This window comes from Antedon bifida, chromosome 5, assembly GCF_963402885.1.
Source record: "Antedon bifida chromosome 5, ecAntBifi1.1, whole genome shotgun sequence".
NCBI classification, from domain to species: Eukaryota; Metazoa; Echinodermata; class Crinoidea; order Comatulida; family Antedonidae; genus Antedon; species Antedon bifida.
The window spans coordinates 22,399,097-22,418,471 of NC_136230.1; the positions used below are offsets into that span (position 1 = coordinate 22,399,097).

General features: G+C 33.5%; 1 protein-coding gene across 1 annotated transcript; it reads right to left on the reverse strand.

Annotated features, from left to right (window-relative positions):
* Window positions 1–416: 416 nt before the first annotated feature.
* Window positions 417–18,667, reverse strand: LOC144842041 (fragile X messenger ribonucleoprotein 1 homolog). The gene is made up of 15 exons (XM_078698382.1): window positions 18,614–18,667; window positions 16,240–16,292; window positions 13,752–13,848; window positions 13,565–13,636; window positions 12,216–12,298; window positions 11,379–11,444; window positions 10,882–10,975; window positions 10,218–10,334; window positions 9,700–9,870; window positions 9,356–9,434; window positions 8,691–8,887; window positions 7,867–8,092; window positions 7,370–7,567; window positions 5,904–6,038; window positions 417–5,416 (listed from the first exon to the last, which is right to left on the reverse strand). Exons 1-15 carry the CDS (start codon window positions 18,662–18,664, stop codon window positions 4,599–4,601), a joined length of 2,457 nt encoding a protein of 818 aa, XP_078554508.1. The 5' UTR covers window positions 18,665–18,667; the 3' UTR covers window positions 417–4,598.
* Between the last annotated feature and the right edge of the window lie 708 nt (window positions 18,668–19,375).

A 19,375-nucleotide genomic window follows, 5' to 3' on the forward strand; every position in this document is an offset into this window, starting at 1 on the left:
TATAAGTTATCAAACTTATTGTTAAACATATTAATGTTAAAATATATACAATCATCTTGATACAGAGTTCAAATGATTGAGAAGAATTTTGTTTCGTCAAATTGATCAAATGCAGTATTAATAAGAGCAAAGCAAATGCTGCTCCGGAGATCAAAGGGTTTATCTTTGGCTGTGACAGGATCAGTTCCACGCCTCTTTATACAGACACTGCGTGCCTCGAAAAATGTACAATGTGCAGTTGGTATTTGTCACAGCCAGACATAAAATCAAAGCGAGCAGTGTCCTGTTGTTAGATTTCCTTGGTAAGTGGATTTGTTACAATTGAGAGCTTGAAGATCTCAAAGGGTATGAAGTTGGGTTCATATCAACACATATAGACCACCAATATTTAAATTATAAACACAAACACACAGATATAAGATCAAGGCCAGAACTTAATATCACAATTTTAATCTCAGCTTAAAGTGATGATAGCAGACAGTTATGATACATTTTTTGTTGTCAACATATAGGTCATAGGTTAAGGTACAAGTAGATACACTATTCACAACCTACAGGACTAATACTGTACCTTTCCCTATGATCTAGATATTAACATGTAACTTATCTCTCTGAATGAATACCACAATTACAGTACCTAAATTTCTATGTTTAACCCTTCTCAATGAAAGCCTCTACAGAAGAATCATGCTAAAGATTTAACCCAAGATATGAAATCAACAATAAGTATTGGGTAAGTGAACATTATTTTGTTGGATAAAAGGGCATTGCATAGCTGCCTTGATTGAGGAGATCACAGAACATGCAATATATAGTTTAGGGTTATGGCAATGTGTTACCAAAACACACTTAGAAAAGGTACTTCTGTAAATACCCAAGACCCAAAATACTGTGGACCACACAGATTATTAATTTAATAATGAAAAGCAACACGCTCTTGGATACCCTATCTTTACTAAACTGACAACATGCTATGTAGAATAGACACACAACTGCATTATTTTCGAGCATTTGTGGTCTAATTATTTTACAACTAGACAACTTAACAATAACAAGTCTCACAAGTCGTATGTATAGTTCAATCCAATCAACTGCAAAAAATAAAATTTAAATGTATAGCATTCATAGTGCTGTGCAGAAATTGAATGAATGTTGTTAAATACCTTAAAATACCCAATTCACACATACTGTACACCACAAATGTAACAAATTGTTTTCACACACTATTTTGGCACAGTAATTGTTTTGTGTAAAAACTCAATAGAAAGATATATGTGAATGCGTGTTATATCAACGATTACCGACTTATTCCAAGATTTTACATCAATGTATTCAGAAATGTTTTCCTAGTTCATACCAAGGAAACAATGTATTACAATGTGTAGTTTTGTACATTGTTGTACGTGTGAATCAGGTATTAATATCATATTAATTAATTATTGTCTTAAGACATACCCTTGTTACAGTGTACTGTACATAGAATAAACATATTTTATATTTGCCACAATTATAAACCCTCATTTGCAAATTTTAATGATAAATAATTTCAGTTATGATCAACAATTGTTAATTGCTTTAGTTATAGGCTACACACTTTTATTTAAAAAGCATTTGGAATACAACATTTCAGTGAATTTATTAATTAAACATAACAGTATATTAAGGCAACTGGAATTTCAAACATACATATCCAACTATATTTTTAACGTACCTATACAAAACAAAATAAAACTTAAAGCTTGTGATTTACTTGTGTAAAATGTTACCATACTGACTCTAAGACAAGCCCACCCTACCCATGTTGACCATTAAATATACCATAGGCAACTAAAAAGAAAACCAAACATTTGTAAAGTAGGAGTAGTTTATTATAAATTCAATTTTCTAGAGAATTATTATCTTAAAATAAAAAAAAATGAAATTGAAATTAAAAGAATATTCTGCATGTAAATGAATATTGTGCATGTTTCTGAAAAAATGTAGATCCTGAGAAATGTGGGTATAATCATAAATTAATTAATTAAAAAAATGTTTTGCAACTTATCCATACATCTTTTTGCTTGACTTTGCCACAAATTGAAGTCAGTTTGGACTGCAGTGGATTGATTAGTGGGTTGATCATATTGCTTAAAATTACTGAAAAAAAGTTACTAATAATTTTCAGAAATGATTTGGTGCATTCCCAAAGGGTCAGCGACTATTGAGATAAGGTGATAGGAATAACGATTACATTTTAATGCCCTAGATATTTTCTCACTTTGTAAAGTAGTATCAATGAAGATGTGAGGGTACAGTATCTTGTTGTCAGTATGGTACTTACACACAGTATAAATCTTACTATTTTATGATTTTCATAAAGTGCTTTTAAGATAAACAAAACAAACCAATTAAAAGTGAATTATTCAATATGAACCTTCAGTAATTTTTTAGTTAAGTGAAAAATAAATAAGAATTGAAAAATGGATTATTTAATATACTGTATGATGGCAAAATACAAACAATTTATTTTCACAATGTATCAAAACCTAAACTAACAATCTATTTTATACAGTTATGTTCACAAATACTCAAGAAATGTTTAAAAATATCAATAGTAATAAATATTTATGAATTTTTCTTCTTGGCACAAATTAAAGATAACAAATCTAATTACAGGTATACCCAATAAAGAATAAATATTTGGTATGAAAATGAAAATTCAAAGCTAATAGTACTAAAAAGGTTTGGGATATTGACCTTTCTGTGACGAAACTTCACTTTAAAACATTGTAAACATTTAAAGATCACATAAAAGATAGTTATGGTGGAATTATGAAAGGACAGTGATGGAGCTTAAATTGTACTACTAGCTGTCTATTACAAAAATCTATTGCTAAAAGTGGAGCTGTATTACTGCATGTAGTTTTATGATATTACTGTAGGGACCATTACCATTCTACTGCAGTTGCTGCAGTAACTACATTTTGCTTACCTGCTTAATTATTTAGCAAGTATTTTTGGGTAATCAACATTACTGTTTATTTCAGTGAATGACTAATAATAAACATCATTTGAAAAAAAAATAAAAAATGTAGGTACTGCAGTAACTGCAGTAGAATGGGATTTATATGATCCTTAAAGCTATGTAGTAATTTCTACCTTAGAGCAAACTATTAACTTTCTTCAATTTCAAGAAGTTTATACAGATTGATACATTAATCTGAAGTAAAAAATTATTGTTTTTTCTGGGAGACATAACAATACAATTATTCATAATATATTTCATCAGTGGGCTAATTATATTATTGAATGTTGTTAATACATTTGTTAATTATTGCAGCAAAGATTTAAATTTAAATTTGGTATTATTTCATAGAAATTGAACTTCTTTTGCTATTATAAAGTGATTACAGAGTCGGTGTTTTGGCACCATCATTTACAAATGATTTATTTAAATAAATTTTCTCTATGTTAACGGATAATAATAAAATAACAAAAATATTGTAATGAATTACCTTAGCAAGTTTTATCTTATTCAAAAAGTAGTCGGGTATTTAAAAACTCTGTTCAGTTATAAACACAGGTACTGTGTCTGAATACAAAGTTAGTTGACTCAAGTTAATCTAATAAGTTTACTAAACTTACATAGAAGTAAGCAATTTTAGAGTAAGATTGTGAACTATAAATAATTCCCTTTTAGTTTTATCATTCATTTTAAACATTATCCCTACATTTTAATGTACTGTCACCATTAATTGGTATAATGCAGGCTGTTGCTATCACATTATTCAGAGCCAATATCCCTGCATATTATATAGATGAATAGTAATATAATATGGACAATACAGTAGATTTGGTAGAAGGTATATTCTTGAATTTTAAGTATTGATTATGAACGTGTAGTAAAAATACAGTAGTATTAGGCAATATCGATGAGTATTCCCTAGACAACATTCATCACACAGTAGATGGATTCAAAGGAAATATAATTATCATCATCTAGATAAATGATCATATGGATATAACAGTAACTTGGGCAATCTTCCTGCAGATCTAGAAAGCAAAATGTACTATTATATGTACAGTAAAATTTGGTTTTATTCCAGCATGTTAAGTAAAGTAGGGCTGCATACATACACTAATACAGTACAGTAGAAGGCATTATCCCTGCATATTAAGTAGATTAAAAGTTTGTGTGACACATAGTACATCACTGGATAACTATCAAGGGTCAGGTTATGATACAACACCTAAAAATGGTTTTTTTCTGGAGAAAGGTTAAGAACCTTGTAGATACTAGATAAATCCATAAACCTTGTACATTTATCTAGATCAAGAGTTGCTACTACAGTTTCAATAATAAAGGCATTTTTCAACTACATATGGACAATGGTAGATAATACTAAAATGCATTATGTGCAATTAAAGAAGTTAGAATGTTTCACAAAATATGAAAGGTGATTAAATGCAAGTATTGCACATAAAGGTCCTTTTACTACCTAACATCAAACCGAATAAATGAAAAGTTTGAATCTCAAATAAACTGAAAACTTGGATCGGATAATTATTCACACTACTTACAATTTTAATGATTTACAATGCGACAATGATGGTCGCTGTTATGCATCGCCGTTTACCATTTTTACTGTTTCTTCCACTTGTTGAGAACTAGTTTCTTTTGGTTTGGCCTTACTATGTTTGTATTCCTCAGTTGTGACCCCATTCACCCTCTCTCCATTTGATTCTTTCTGCTTTCTATCTTGCCTAGGAGGACGAGGATCTCTCTGTTGCCGAGGTCCATTTGAAATGGTTTTACCGGACGGTGGTTTGCTGTTATCATTCACTGAATAATTTGATTCCTCGTTTCTCTTACTATCCTGGGATGGCTTTTTAAATGAGTCTCTACGGGGTGGCCTATTATCACGGGGTGGCCTATCATCGCGGGGTGGCCTATCATCGCGGGGTGGTCGGTCTTCGCGAGGTGGCCTGTCTTCGCGGGGTGGTCTGTCATCGCGGGGTGGTTTGTCATCACGGGGTGGCCTGTCATCGCGGGGTGGCCTGTCATCGCGGGGTGGCCTATCATCGCGGGGTGGCCTATCATCGCGGGGTGGCCTATCATTGCGAGGTGGCCTATCATTGCGGGGTGGCCTTTCATTGCGGGGTGGCCTGTCGTCACGGGGTGGCCTGTCGTCACGGGGTGGCCTATCATCACGTTTAGCATTTCCATCTTCACGTTTAAACGAGCTACCACTCCTCCTGTCGCGATTATTAAAGTTCTTGTTCTTATTATCATCTTTGGAAGCTTCGGTCTCCTCACGACTGCTAGGTGGCACGACTCCATTAGTTTCTTCCTTTACTTCTTGCATAGTATTATTGTTACGATTTCTATTGCTATTACTTCTTTTAGGCCTTCTCTTTCTTCTGCCTCTAGAATTATCTGAGAGAAATTATTTTAAAAAACAGTCAAAAAGGGAAATAAACTATGATAATAGAAATTGCCTGTTTTAATGTTCACAACAACATATTTGACCAAAGTTCTACCCTTTTCTGGAGATTTTGGGATAGACCAAAAACGTTTTAGAGATTTAACTGCACAATAAATAATTTTTTTAAATACAGAACATTTATTGGTCCTAGATAGATGAATATTCCTGACTCAATACGAATTTGTTGACAAAAAACATGAAAAATAGCAGCACTCCAATTTTATGCTATGTGACAACAAAATGTGATGTGCCCATATATGGACATGACGACATCATATCACTACCATATTTGGGCACATCACACATTTTTTTGAAATTGTTTTTGTATATCAGAGCAAACATAATTTCTATGTATATTTTATATGCAGATGACAATAAATGGAAGTCATTTTCCACTGATGAATGAATTAAGTGTGTTATACAAATAAAAGAGCTTACCATCAGTATTTTTAGCATCCTCATCAGCTGTTCTATCTTCCAGTATTGTTTCTTCATCAGCATACTGTCGACGATTTTCAGTATAACTATTGGCATCATCGTCAGTTTCTGATGGTAGTACCCTTTCATTCCCACCTTACAAACAGAAGAAAACAAAATATGAACATGTGTATGTACAATTTTGCTATTTGTATTAAAATTATCAAGACACTCGCTTTAATCATTCAACTCATACAGGCAACTAAAAAATAGAAAGAATATGTTGTGATAAACCATGTTATATAACACCTAAATAAATACCTGTCATTTGATTGGACGAATGTGGGTCACATGGCGTGTAATAGTATGCACTATTAAACGATCGTTTAATAGTCCTTTTTTTCGTGTACGAAAACAAAAATCTTTTCGTGTTTGGAAAATATTTTGTTTTATACTATTGCTTTTGAAATACAACAGCGCCACATATTTTGTACTTTCGCGGCGATTTGAATGTTAAGATGATTGGTTTCGCGATGGAAGTACATTTCTGGAGAGATATTATGTACTAATTTAGAGGCATTTAAATTAGCTTCAGATCGTGTGTAAGATACCATAATTAGCCTAGATAAGTTCCAATTGTCTGTCAAAGTTTAGCCTTTCAGCCATGCTAGTACTAGGTCTAGCCTAGGCCTGTTAGTATTAGGCTAGGTCTAGCCTAGGCGTTTTAGCCTTCCTAGGCCTAGGATTGTTTGGTCGTTTGTTGACATAATTAACTAAAGTAGGTGTGTTTATAAAATCCATATAAATATAACATTTAATATAATATTATTAAAAACCAAATGTTACTGTTTTAATCAATGTGAATGAAATGTAGGCCTTGGCTAGGGCTACCTTTTATTTGATTCAAATGACAGGAATCTATTTAGATGTTATATAAGACAAATAATGAATGTTTTATATTCATGAAATGGTACAAATAATGGCATTTGGTGACACTCATAAACATTCATTATTTGTATATTAATGCCCATGTTGATGAATAAGTCATATATGTAATCAAGTACAGTACAAATTAAATTGAATATATGCTTAGGGTTCATGTCAAAATTATTCTAATGCAGTTACTGCAGAACTACATTTTTTGCTGGATCAATTAAATGATTTTAGTTTGTTTCAATGCAGTTGTTTAAGGGGCATTCTTGTGCGTGTGAAAAAACAATATAAACATGTAGTTCAATGTTGCGAAGTATGCAAAGCAGAAAACGGTGTTGAATAATCTATGACACTGTGCTTATGTTGTCGGTTCCGATTTGTGACACACAAGTTTATGTTCATATGGTAGTTTGGGTCAATATGTTGCATCTACATCCTTATGTTGCATCCTAGTGGGAACCAAGCATTAATATATTCCCACCTTAGAAACCGAAGAACAAAATATGATTCAAGCATTTAAAATGTAATGCATAGTTGTATCATAAATTGTCTACCTGAATTGTATCTTGAACCAGATATCAAAGGATTTCTCCTGTTTCCTCTTCCCCTCCCTCGCCCTCTTCCTCCTCTACCCCTTGCCATGCCAACACCTCTTCCACTATATGATGATGAATCACTTTGGTTCACCTGGTCTGCCCAATCTCCTGTTCGGGATATTCCAGAATCTCTCTCAGAACCGCTATACGCTGAATCTAACGAGAACCAATTCACATTACAAGTTGTATCCAAAATCCATGCAATTATATTGCTAATACCCCTCCCTTTTGTTGTATATTTTGTTTCTGTATATTGTAACAGTGTAATGGGAGGTGTGTTGTTACAGGAGATACTAAATGTACAAATTAGATAGAAAGACCAGGCTTTTGAATCAGTATTCATTAATACCAGATGTCCTAAAAAAAGTGTATTAAACTGGTCATATATGTCATGTTCCCTGTATACATCGCAACATTTGGAAAAAAAAAATGTTAAATAAATATTTTGTACATACCGTATCTATCATTATTATATCGTCCCCCTCTGGAACCACGCCCTCTACGGCCACCTCTGTTGCCGCCTCTGCTCGATGTACTATCTTCTGAAAAATCTGAACCATACCCACGGTCTCCTTTTCTTTCTCTGGGAGGGGGAAAATACGGTCCAGGGATGTAGACAGCACCAAGACTTCTTAGCTGCTCGTCAATCTGTAGTTTTTCTAATCGAATTTGTTCTACTTCCTGTATTAAAAATGTTAAAGTGGTAATAAACAGTTCTCCAAAAACCAAAAATGAACAACACATGCAATCCGGGTTGGGTGCTGCAAACCATTGCTGTATGGATATAAGCTGTTTATTTGCTGTTAGTTATAATCTAACATGAGGCCCTTACCACTTCATAATGTTACACTTTCAACTACTGTATGCTTTTCCCCTAAGGGCCACATCATGTCAGTGTTGCAAATTCCGGCACTCTCTTATCTGTCTACGACAGTGGCTGTGTGTGAGCTAGTACACTGAAGTAACCCCTACTCAACAAGGTTCTTTAAAGTAAACACAAACATTTGTGTACACGGGATCTATGGTTTAAAATATAGTCCTTGTCTAAGAAGTCTTGTTCTACTACCAGAACCATTGAGCGACTGAATCTCGTACCCTTGCAGATATTATGGCTATGTACAGGTATTACTGTCTAAACCACTCAGCCAGCCACTCACTCACCATACAGTATGATACCATGTTGGGTCATCGGTAGTATACTATTCTAAATCTACTTTTTTAAAAAATTAGTTATAATTCATTCTACGCATCGAATCGTAAGAACAAAAAGCGTACAAACCTTAAGATGGCTAACATGATATTCTAACAGCACTTTGGCATTGCTAATATTTTCCTTAGTTCCTACAAACAAGAATGGTACTGTACTGCAATTGTCAGTACTCCCACGTTCATTGTCTCCCTCTATCTTGATGCGTACAACCCCAGACTTGTCAACAATTTCTTGTATAACTCGTCCATTCCTTCCAATTACTTTACCTAAAAAGTACAACCACACAAAAATGAAAAAGAATATACTTCATACTCACACTGTAGATCAGGACAGTACAAGTTACACAGTTGAATAGAAAAAATAATCATGAACAATGTATATAATACTTGGTGACAAGCTTGGTGATCTAGGGATGTATGCACACCAGGTTAGTAATGTGGAGGTTGTAGTTGTAATTGCAAAAGAGAATTACTTTGCATTATTCCCATTGTACTAAGTTTATCAGTACAACTACAACAGTGTAGGGCATCTAACCCTAGCCATCAGTGTGAGCTTGGTGGTCTAGCAGAATGTATGACATGCTATACTAATCTGGGGTTAACCAAACCAATAATCATTTTTTGTTGAAATAAAAAGTGGATATTTATTTCTCGTTAACTGTAGACTGAAAAGAAAACATGCGTGTAGTGACTGGTGTCATCAAATCAACTATTATGTTAAACTGTATTCTTTACCTATAAGATCTCTTGGTACTTCAAATTTATCTTCAATAAATTCTAACTTTGCTCTAGCAACTTGGACAGCTTCTTCAGTCTATGGAGTTGGACAAATTAATAATAATAATTCTTTAAAGCAATATTTATACTGTACGATACAAAATGTGAAAGAAATTGAAAGTGAACCTCTCTATGTACATTCTAAATGTAGAGGTATGTTCATCAAGGTATATTTTTTACCACCTATACCTATCATCTTTATTTGAAAGTGCTTACTGGTTCATCAAAGTCTTTACATACTATTTGGCCCTGAATTGGAAGTGCTTACTGTTGGTTTGGTCCTAAAATGGAAGTAAACTTACATCACCATATATTCTAAAGGTACAGGTATGTTCATCAAGGTCTATTCTTTTAACACCCGGCATATTACGAGCATCTGTAATATTGCTACCATGTGCTCCAATGGCAAGCCCCATCAGGTCTTCAGACACAACAAACTCTTCCATACAACTCTCCGTTTGCTGCTTTGTCACCTGCATTTATTAAATCAAACAAGATTTTAAAAAATCAATTACTTAAAACAAAATAAATTGCCAATCTAAAATCTCTATAATTATTAAAATAAATAAACATGTTACTCAAAGAAACCGATCAAAAGTGACAAAATAATTTATGGTTTACAGTTGTTCATGATTGACAATTAAATACAATTTTTAAACTGGATTTGGTTTAAAAAATAAATGTTTTCAGTAGTATATCAAATAAAATAATATGCAAATTTCAATTTCAGCCAATCTTGTTAAAGGTCAAATTCCTAGCCTGCCATGTTACTTGTTTCAATATTCAATATTGAACTTGACCTCATTATACAAATACTGACCTCTAATTGCAAAGCTGCTTCTTCAGTTCGTTGCACTAACATAATTTTTGTACGTAGACTACGAAAATGCATCTCACTTAAAAGTTCAGCTTTCTTTACCGATTGGGCAGCTTTACCCTAAAAATGAACAAAATATAATTTGGATTATGAAGCCAATTTTAATTTAAAGCGATAAAGATGAGGAAATTGGTGAGAATGAGAAAAAGACGCACAAGCCAAGATTCGGTACCTTTGTATTAACTATTATGTGTGTTATAACATATTCTATTGTTAATCTAAGGACATTATATAATATACTGTAGATTATAATAGAATGATACATTAGAACCCTTTAAAGCTCTATCTACATTACCAAACTGTATGTGACAAAAATATGTGATGTGCCCATATATGGACATGATGTCATATCACTACCATATTTGGGCATATCACTACCATATTTGGGCATATAACTACCATATTTGGGCATATAACTACCATATTTGGGCGTATAACTACCATATTTGGACATATCACTACCATATTTAGGCACATCACACTTTCTTTGTCAAACTAGTTTGATAGGGTAGACAGAGATTTAGACACACCTATTCAGGGTACACTTTTATTGTGTTAACACTTGTTGGAGTTTTACTGTAAATAAAGTTTCAGAAAATGAACTTACAATGACTATTAGAGATTCAGTTTTGTCATCATAATGTACAGACATTACCCCAGAAGATTTTACTAACTCGCGATGATGCTGATCATTTTGAGAACTGGAATGAAACAAGATCATAATCACAGAATTAATTGCAAAATAATCACAAAATGAACACAAAATAATCTAAAGAATGAGATAATACTGTGTGAAACAGATTGAATCAATTCATGGGTGCGTGTCACTAAAATGACAATCTACCAGAGCTAAAAGTTGTAATTTTGACAATGACAATTTTATCCAATAATTATGAGTTTAATCAATTATTTAATTGGGTAAATAAATTCACTAAATAATTATTAAAGTTTTATCCATTTTTATCAATAATTGAGAAAATAAATTCACAAGTCAGATAATGAATTTTGAGACCCTGAGAAAGTTCTGGTTGGCAAAATTCCTCTACATACAAGAACTATTTGCCTCTGATTTCTATCAATTTCTAATGAAAAAACATCACTTACTATGTTCGCAAGTCTTGCGGTACACTTATGGTAGCTTTGGTAAATGCATGGTTAGTTAACGGTGGACTGTAAAAAAAGTGTAAATTAGGTAATAATGATGAGGTAGCCATTTACTTTCAAAATAACTCAATCATCAACATGAAAATATCATTATAACTATAACAATACCAACTATCTATCACCAAACAGACTATTAACACCTAAATATCACCACTATCATCATCACTATAACTTAACACCTAAAAATCACCACAACTATCAACACCAAAATAACAAAACTGCTGTAATCAACACCAAAATATCACTATCAACACCACTATATCACCATACTGTACAACTATAATTTAACAATTGATCAGATGTTTAACTCTGCCAATTGACATAATTTTTGTTTATACCAAGTACATTGAGAACAAGTAATTCTTGGTGGGAATCAAACCCACGACCTCGAAATCACTAGCCTAGCATCTGGCATTCTCTAGACCACTGAGCTTGCGCTGATGGCTAGGAGTTTTTAACACTTAAATATCATAATTATCAACACCAATATATCATAACTACTGTAATCAACACCAAAATATCACAACTACTGTAATCAACACCAAAATATCACAACTACTGTAATCAACACCAAAATTATTAATACCAAAAAAAATCACCACAATTATCAACACCACAATGTCACCACAATTCTTGTTATCACTGTGTGCAACCATCATCAATCAGCCTGTGGGTTATGTCCATCCACTGTGAATAGTGCAGAATTAGTAGAAGCATATGCTAAATTATGGTAGAATTCTGATTTACTTAAGATTTATTTTATTTGAAATGACTTACTTTCTATTCTTGGGTCTCAAACGATCTTTTTGCACTATTTCATTGTAGGTGTTATCCCATCCTACATACTCTATTACATAAAACTGCAATAAAAAAAACAGAGTTTATATAATTCCCATTTCAGCACAATAATTCTTATACTAGATTGTAATAAAGTAGTAGAAAACTACATCAATTTTATGCAAAATGCTAAAATATTTTTGAAGGTACGATTGACTTACAGTGTTGTATACCCTTGTTTTTTTGTATCTGTATCAGAAATTAGTTTAATACAGTACGTTTTATAAACTAAATTAATTAAAGATGTATTGTCCCTTGAAACACAACAAAATGAAGGTCAAAATATTCTAAATTTAAATTGGCCATATCAAAGTAATATTAAAGTTATTCACTTTAAGTCGAAAATTTGAGCCAAAAACAAAAAGTTTACATAATTAACAGGTAAATTAGTTTGATTACATTTCGTCTGGAAAATCGTCGCGAGCGAAAGTAAACAAAGATTTTAAACCACGAGTACGCATTATGCATATGCTAATTAGGATTGTTTACAACTCGTCACGGTTGAGAAGGTATTTTCACACAGATCGTGAGGAAGTTTTATGATTATGCATACAGAGTAGCCAAACAAGCGCGTTTCATTATGGGATATGTTTTGATCGAAAACTTTGACTGGAAGTCAAAGTTATTTTTTTAACAAAAAAATTCTCTGTATTTCAGTTAAATTAATTTTTTTTTGAAAAATGTTTGGTGATAGTTAATAACTATTATAATACTTTAAAATATGTGTTATATAAAACAAATACTGAATGTTTCGTATTCCTTTGATGGTGAATATTTCGTTTGTTTGAACAAGACTGCTGTATATTTAACTCATAGCAGTCAATATTTCAACTAATGAACTATTCTTCACCATCTAAACATTAATTATTTGTATACTAATCAACCATTCAAATTTGCTGTAAAATTAAATAAAAGAAACCTAAGGGCTAGGAATTCAAAGTCAAATTTAGAATGAAGGAATTCTGTTTATTATGGTACTTGCTAAGCAAGTTGGTAACATGCCAAGAGGCATGTATAATGACTATTAGCAGTAGATAGGTTTCTGATTTGCCGGGCAAGTAGTGTTTTTATTATTTCATATTATTCTATATTCTGTATACAATTGACTTACTCTCTGGCAGAACAGCATCAGCTGTATCTGTGCTGAAGAAACTACCACGTATAAAAAATAAATAAGATACTAGCAACAGTTAAAAAGTTAAAGTTAAATCTGTTCTGCTCCTGGCAAGTCTATGGGCGATGATGTCGTTGATTGTTATTATTAGATAGAAAATAAATAAAATACCTACCTCTCCCTTCGCATCTTGTACCTTAGCACTCCACCAACCACACGGTTCTCCTTCACAAGATCGAGAGTACACCTGTAAATAAAGTAACAATAGCAGCGACATGAAGATTAAGGTGGAGTCTGTTGTATACTGTTCACATAATTTCCCAATTTTAATAAAATTAACTTTGATCAAGGAGTTACAGTACCTCAACTTCATCGTTGGCCTGAAGATCACCAAAGTCATCAGTTCTTTCAGGCGGCATACGGACATTCGAGAAGAGCACTTGACGTGGAGGAGTCCAACTTTATAAAAAAACATATGAGTATGGTATAAAATTATAGTATTTTGGATAACAAAACAGAATAATTCCATAGACTAAATTTTAACAAATGCTGAGTGATAAAAAGTTCACAACAATTTTAATATTTAGGGCCTATTTGACAATACAGTAAAATCCCTATTAAAGAGGCAACTTCACGAGTTGTCCAACGATTAGAGGTCTGGCTGTGTGTTTTTATAAATTAAAAGTATATATTTCTCCTTGTTCATGCCAGTGGAAAATGTCTCCTGAATTGTCTCCTGAATAGAGATTGTCCCCTGAATAAGGATTGACCCTTGAATAAGGATTGACCCTTGAATAGGATTGACCCTTGAATAGGATTGACCCTTGAATAGGATTGACCCTTGAATAGGATTGACCCTTGAATAGGGATTGACCTCCCGAATAGGGATTGTTTCCCCCCCCCCCCCACGCACCCCCAAAAGAATAGGGATGTCTCCCCCACCCCGAATAGAGATTGTCCCCTGAATAGGGATTGAACCAACCCTCACCCCAACCCCCAAATAGGGATTGTCCCCTGAATAGGGATTGACTTCCCATGAATAGGGATTGACTTCCCCCTGAATAGGGATTGACTTCCCCCTGAATAGGGATTGATCCTCCCTGAATAGGGATTGTCCCCTGAATAGGGATTGTTCCTTGAATTAGGGACTGACATCCCGAATAGGGATTGACCTCCCGAATAGGGATTATCCCCCTGAGTAGGGATTGTCCCCTGAATAAGGATTGTTCCCTGAATAGGGATTGTCTCCTCAATAGGGATTGTCTCTCAAATAGGGATTGTCCCCCTCCAATAGGATTGCCCCAAAGGAGGGTTCTACAGTGTATGCAGCTCATTGAACTATTGTTTTATTTTGGTTTGTTTACTTAGGGAAAATCTAACAGCAGGACACTGAGCTGGCCTTGCCAAGATAGAAACTTGTAATAGTCCGTTGATCTCATGTCTGGCTGCGACAAATAACAACAGTGCTGCAAGTCCATAGTCTGTTAAGAGGTGTGGAACTGATCATGTCGCAGCCACAGATAAACAATTTATCTGAAGCTAAGCATCCTGTTGTTAGATTGCCTTGGTTTGCTTTACAATGGAGTGAAGAATCTGATTATTACTGTATTCATCAGTGACCAGATAATAAGTGCTAAACATTTTTCTAGAGTAATAATCTTAGGAAAGCAGGTGGATTTAAGTATAATTTATTACTTGAAACAGACTGAATAAATTGATTAATAAGATGGAATAGGCTTTCTACAAATGAAACAAGCTGATTTGTTCTTAAAGGGTTTAAAATATACTTGCCATATGAATCTTCAATGGTAAATTATAACAATATTTTTTCATAGTAAAAATATTAGAAGTTTTCTCCCAAATGTGGCAGTGAACATATTCATTAAAATAATGTTTAAATAGCCATACTGCTTATAAGATCTTATTTTTAGTCGCGTGGACGCGACTCTATAGTTCACTATGTCGGTCGGTTGGTCGGTCGGTCGGTCTGTCTGTCGGTCTGTCTGTCTGTCTGTCTGTCGGTCTGTCTGTCTGTCTGTCGGTCCGGTATCACTATGCGTTTTATCGCTTTCTGAACTTATCTTGATATCAGTTTAATCTAGCTATGTCAATTTTTCACAGAATATTCCTTATGGCCAGGAATCGATGTGGTTATGTTTTCACGGTGCGCAATAAAAAATTACGCGGTCTACGCACGATTTAACGAAATCACGTTTGTAATCATATATCTTCACAACCATGAATCACAATTAAATAAAATTTGGTACTCATAAATTTCAGGGCATAAATCATATGGCAATACAATTACGTGCGTAGTTTACAAAATTGCCATGACTGCGCAGATTTTTGCGCGCGCACTGCGCGTTAAATGTTATTGCGCACTCTTTTTGCCCGATTTCTGTTTTCTTGACTTACTTAACGCGAAATTACGTTATACGAGCACGTCAAAAGTGACAGGCTACGCACGTGTAAATTAAAAAAATATAAATGTTTTTAAACATTTCAACATTTTTAAACATGTTCAGTAATTTCGGTCAGTATAGTTCACTATGTCGGTCGGTCGGTCTGTCGGTCCGGTATCACTATGCATTGTAGCACGTGACTTAATGGCTGTTGGCCTTGTTTGTTTTTGGCTACATTTTTTTTATATTTAAATGAGTAGGCAGGCATTGTGTAGCATTTCGTCACTAGTGAAAATGTTCCCTGGGCGGGTACTGTGTTGTGGCTAAATAAGCTTGAGGCTGGGTGGAACACATTGCAGGTCTGAGTGTCAGCACCCAGTTCCATACAATTGACATCTAAAAAAGAAAATGTGTTGTCTCTTTTCTTTTTTAAATTACCAATACTTACTCATTTTCGAATGCTACAGTGACTTCCTCATCATGAATGTCACGAAGGAATCCCTGTAAAAAAAGTTAAATCATTATTAAATCAGTAATAATTAACTTTAAGTTCAACAAAGCAATTTAAAAATATCTACATAGAAATAAAATTCAAATTTGGTGAATCTTCACAATATTGTTATTTAATTTAAGAAATTGTTTTCATAATAATAACATAATGTCTAAAAACTTCCAACTCCATTTAGTCAGTTGTGCTGGCCCTTAAGTAAAAGTTCAGCCATGTAATCAGATTAACATACAAAAGTATGTGCCTGTTGTTAATGAACTTTAAATGTTAGGATATCTATGTGTATAAAACAAACATAACCCATTCTTAACCTAAGCACAATTCTCACTAATGAGGCTTCAAGTCAAAATCATAAGGTATATCGTTACACACTAAGAGATCAAGTTGCCTTCCAGTCAAATTCCAATCATAGTTTTTAAAGAGGAAAATAGTCATCAACTATTAATTACTGTATGATGATTGCATTGTGTATTATCATCTTCATTATTGCAAATTCAGTAATATTTTGGCATGACTTTCCCTATATTAAAATTGAAATTATTTATTTTAAGGCGTCAGGAGGGTTTAAATAAATTAAATAAAAGTTACAATAATACATAAGCCTCTAAAAAAAATATAGTATATTTAAGAATGGTCCTTTAAACAAGTTTTTTTTCGACACTATTAATATTATGTTATTGTCTGTAAGGTCTGCCTTTTATTATATCGCAATTTCCAAAATGTTGACACATGAAAATCAGAAATTAGAAGTTTATAATATTTACATTATTTAATCTAAAATAAAATCATGTTGAAAAAGGCTCAAAGCGCCAGAGTGGCCGGTGAGATTTCCCATTAAGACCCTCTGTCCCAGTGTTGGAGGGCCCCTTAGATTGCCAAAACCAAGGGCCTTCAGTTTCTGTGTTACGCCACTGTGCGTAGATAATTAATATGTCATGACTACATCCTTTAGAATGATGTTACAGATGATGAGCTCCTCATCTCAAGACAGTAGACATGGCGAGATCACCAACTGATCATCTTTAGTCTTAAAGGATGTATACATGATAAGATAGAGGTTGATTTATCTGATCATTCCCTACTAAATCTTGTCATCTGATCATCTACACTTAAAAATTTTTCATATTTTCCATGTATGTCAATTAAATTTGAAATCAATTTGTAAATGAATAATATTAAAGGACACTGTCACTGAGTTTTTAATGTTACAAATTTTGGAATTCATTAATTAATTTCAGAAAATACTAATCCAAAATAGATTATTGTTATGACAGTTAACACTATGTTTGCTACCCAAACACATGCTCAACAATTCTCATCCATATTTACATCACACAGTTGGGTTGCACGGAGGTCATTTTGCGACCATCGATTCTGATTTTTGAGCTCCCTCTGGTGGTAGTAAGTTGTGAATGTAGCATGCTGTAAATTGTAACATTAATATGGTGATGATTTGCAATTTTACCTTCCTTTTGTGTGTATTTAACTAAAGAAAAAGGAGAAATATTAAGAATATTTTGCTTTACAGAGGCATACTAGAGGGAGTATTAGCATATATTTCGCATTAAGTTAGGGCCTACTGTAGGCCTGGTCCCATGATTTAGCAGTTTTCTTATTCTTCCTCCCAGCTGTACAGTAGGGAGTTTACAGCTGGTCTAGGCCTAGGCTAGGCCCTACCTAGACGCAGTAAATTTCATTTCTTTTTAGTTTTGAACAAGTTTTGTTGTTAGTTAGCCTAGTTTAAAATAGACTTAGCCTAGTCAGTCTATAACATTAACAGAGTTAAAAAGATAAACATTGGAATAAGCATTTGCTGTGTGAAGCTGCTCCATTCCATATCCACAAACAAGGAGGGTCTCAACATTAACAACCCCAATGCAATCAGGCCAGGCCAGCCAGACACGTTTTTTTTACAATAAAATAGAAAAGGCGCGACGATCTATTTTGTACACTAAAGATATTCATCAATGCATCCAATAAAAAAAAACAATGTTTGGTATCGCGTATAAACAATTATTTTATCACAAGATTATGAGATATTTATTACATTTTGCTGTTCTATACTCGTCGATAACCTTCGCTACCGCCACATTTGCTTTTGTACTGTAGGCGAAACCGGCCTGCACGCGGCGGTCAGCAACCTAACCGCTCTCTCCTCATCACAACGCATCGCCGCCTGCTTCAGATCAAACCCTAAAATCTCAAAACAACAACAACCTTATTGTGTTCTAATTGTCCTAAAAGCTGACAAAATACTTGAGTTTACAAACAACTTTCTTTAAATATGCAATCTGAATACAATCGTTACAAATACCTTGTAATAAGCTCCGTTAACTCCACAAATTTCTACCGTAGGGTTTTCCATCTTGGAAACGTAATGAATTGTGGGAAACATTCAGTATGATTTTTTTTCTTTATTCACACAGCCGCCGTTTTTAGAAATCGTTGGAATACCAAAACACCGCATCATCAAATTGTATTTCATCATAATATTATTGTAGTTTATTGTTAAATAAATTAATTTACATTTTTATAATAAAAGGTCCCATTTATTTGCAATTTTAAACCTTTGATAAACAATCTGTTAAAATAGTTATCGATGACGTACTTAATTGTTTAGTCAGAATGTGCATAATTGGGAATTCCCAATTTCTGACAATCCGGGCGGCGAGCAGCAATTCGTGAATCATCAAAAAAAGTTCGACTTCCTTGCTGTGCACGTCCATCCAGTATCTACATAATATAAAATAAAATACCAGTCTATCCTTCAAAATACATCCCTGCGGCCTTATAGGCCTATTATTAAACTTTCTAAACATAACTATATTGCGGAGCGCTTGGTGATAACATTTTATGTTTGTAATTTTTAAATGTACACAACTCAGATTAAATGACTTGGCAGACGTTTTGACTTCCTTCCTACATTTAATTAAAACGTAATATAACCGATCGCGGTATATAGCGTAACTGCTTAAAATTAAAAGAAATGTGAATATTATTTGGATACTAAAAAGTCCATATTGTGGTACTTAGGTTATTCTAATGATAAAAGTATGATGATACTTTGATGTAGAAG

Coding starts and splice junctions, on each gene's coding strand:
- LOC144842041 (XM_078698382.1), bottom strand. CDS start 18,664: ATGGAAAACCCTACGGTAGAAATTTGTGGAGTTAACGGAGCTTATTAC. Junction 9,871..10,217: donor AAGCAGCTTTGCAATTAGAG/GTCAGTATTTGT, acceptor TAATAAATGCAG/GTGACAAAGCAGCAAACGGA. Junction 5,417..5,903: donor GGATGCTAAAAATACTGATG/GTAAGCTCTTTT, acceptor AATTTCTCTCAG/ATAATTCTAGAGGCAGAAGA.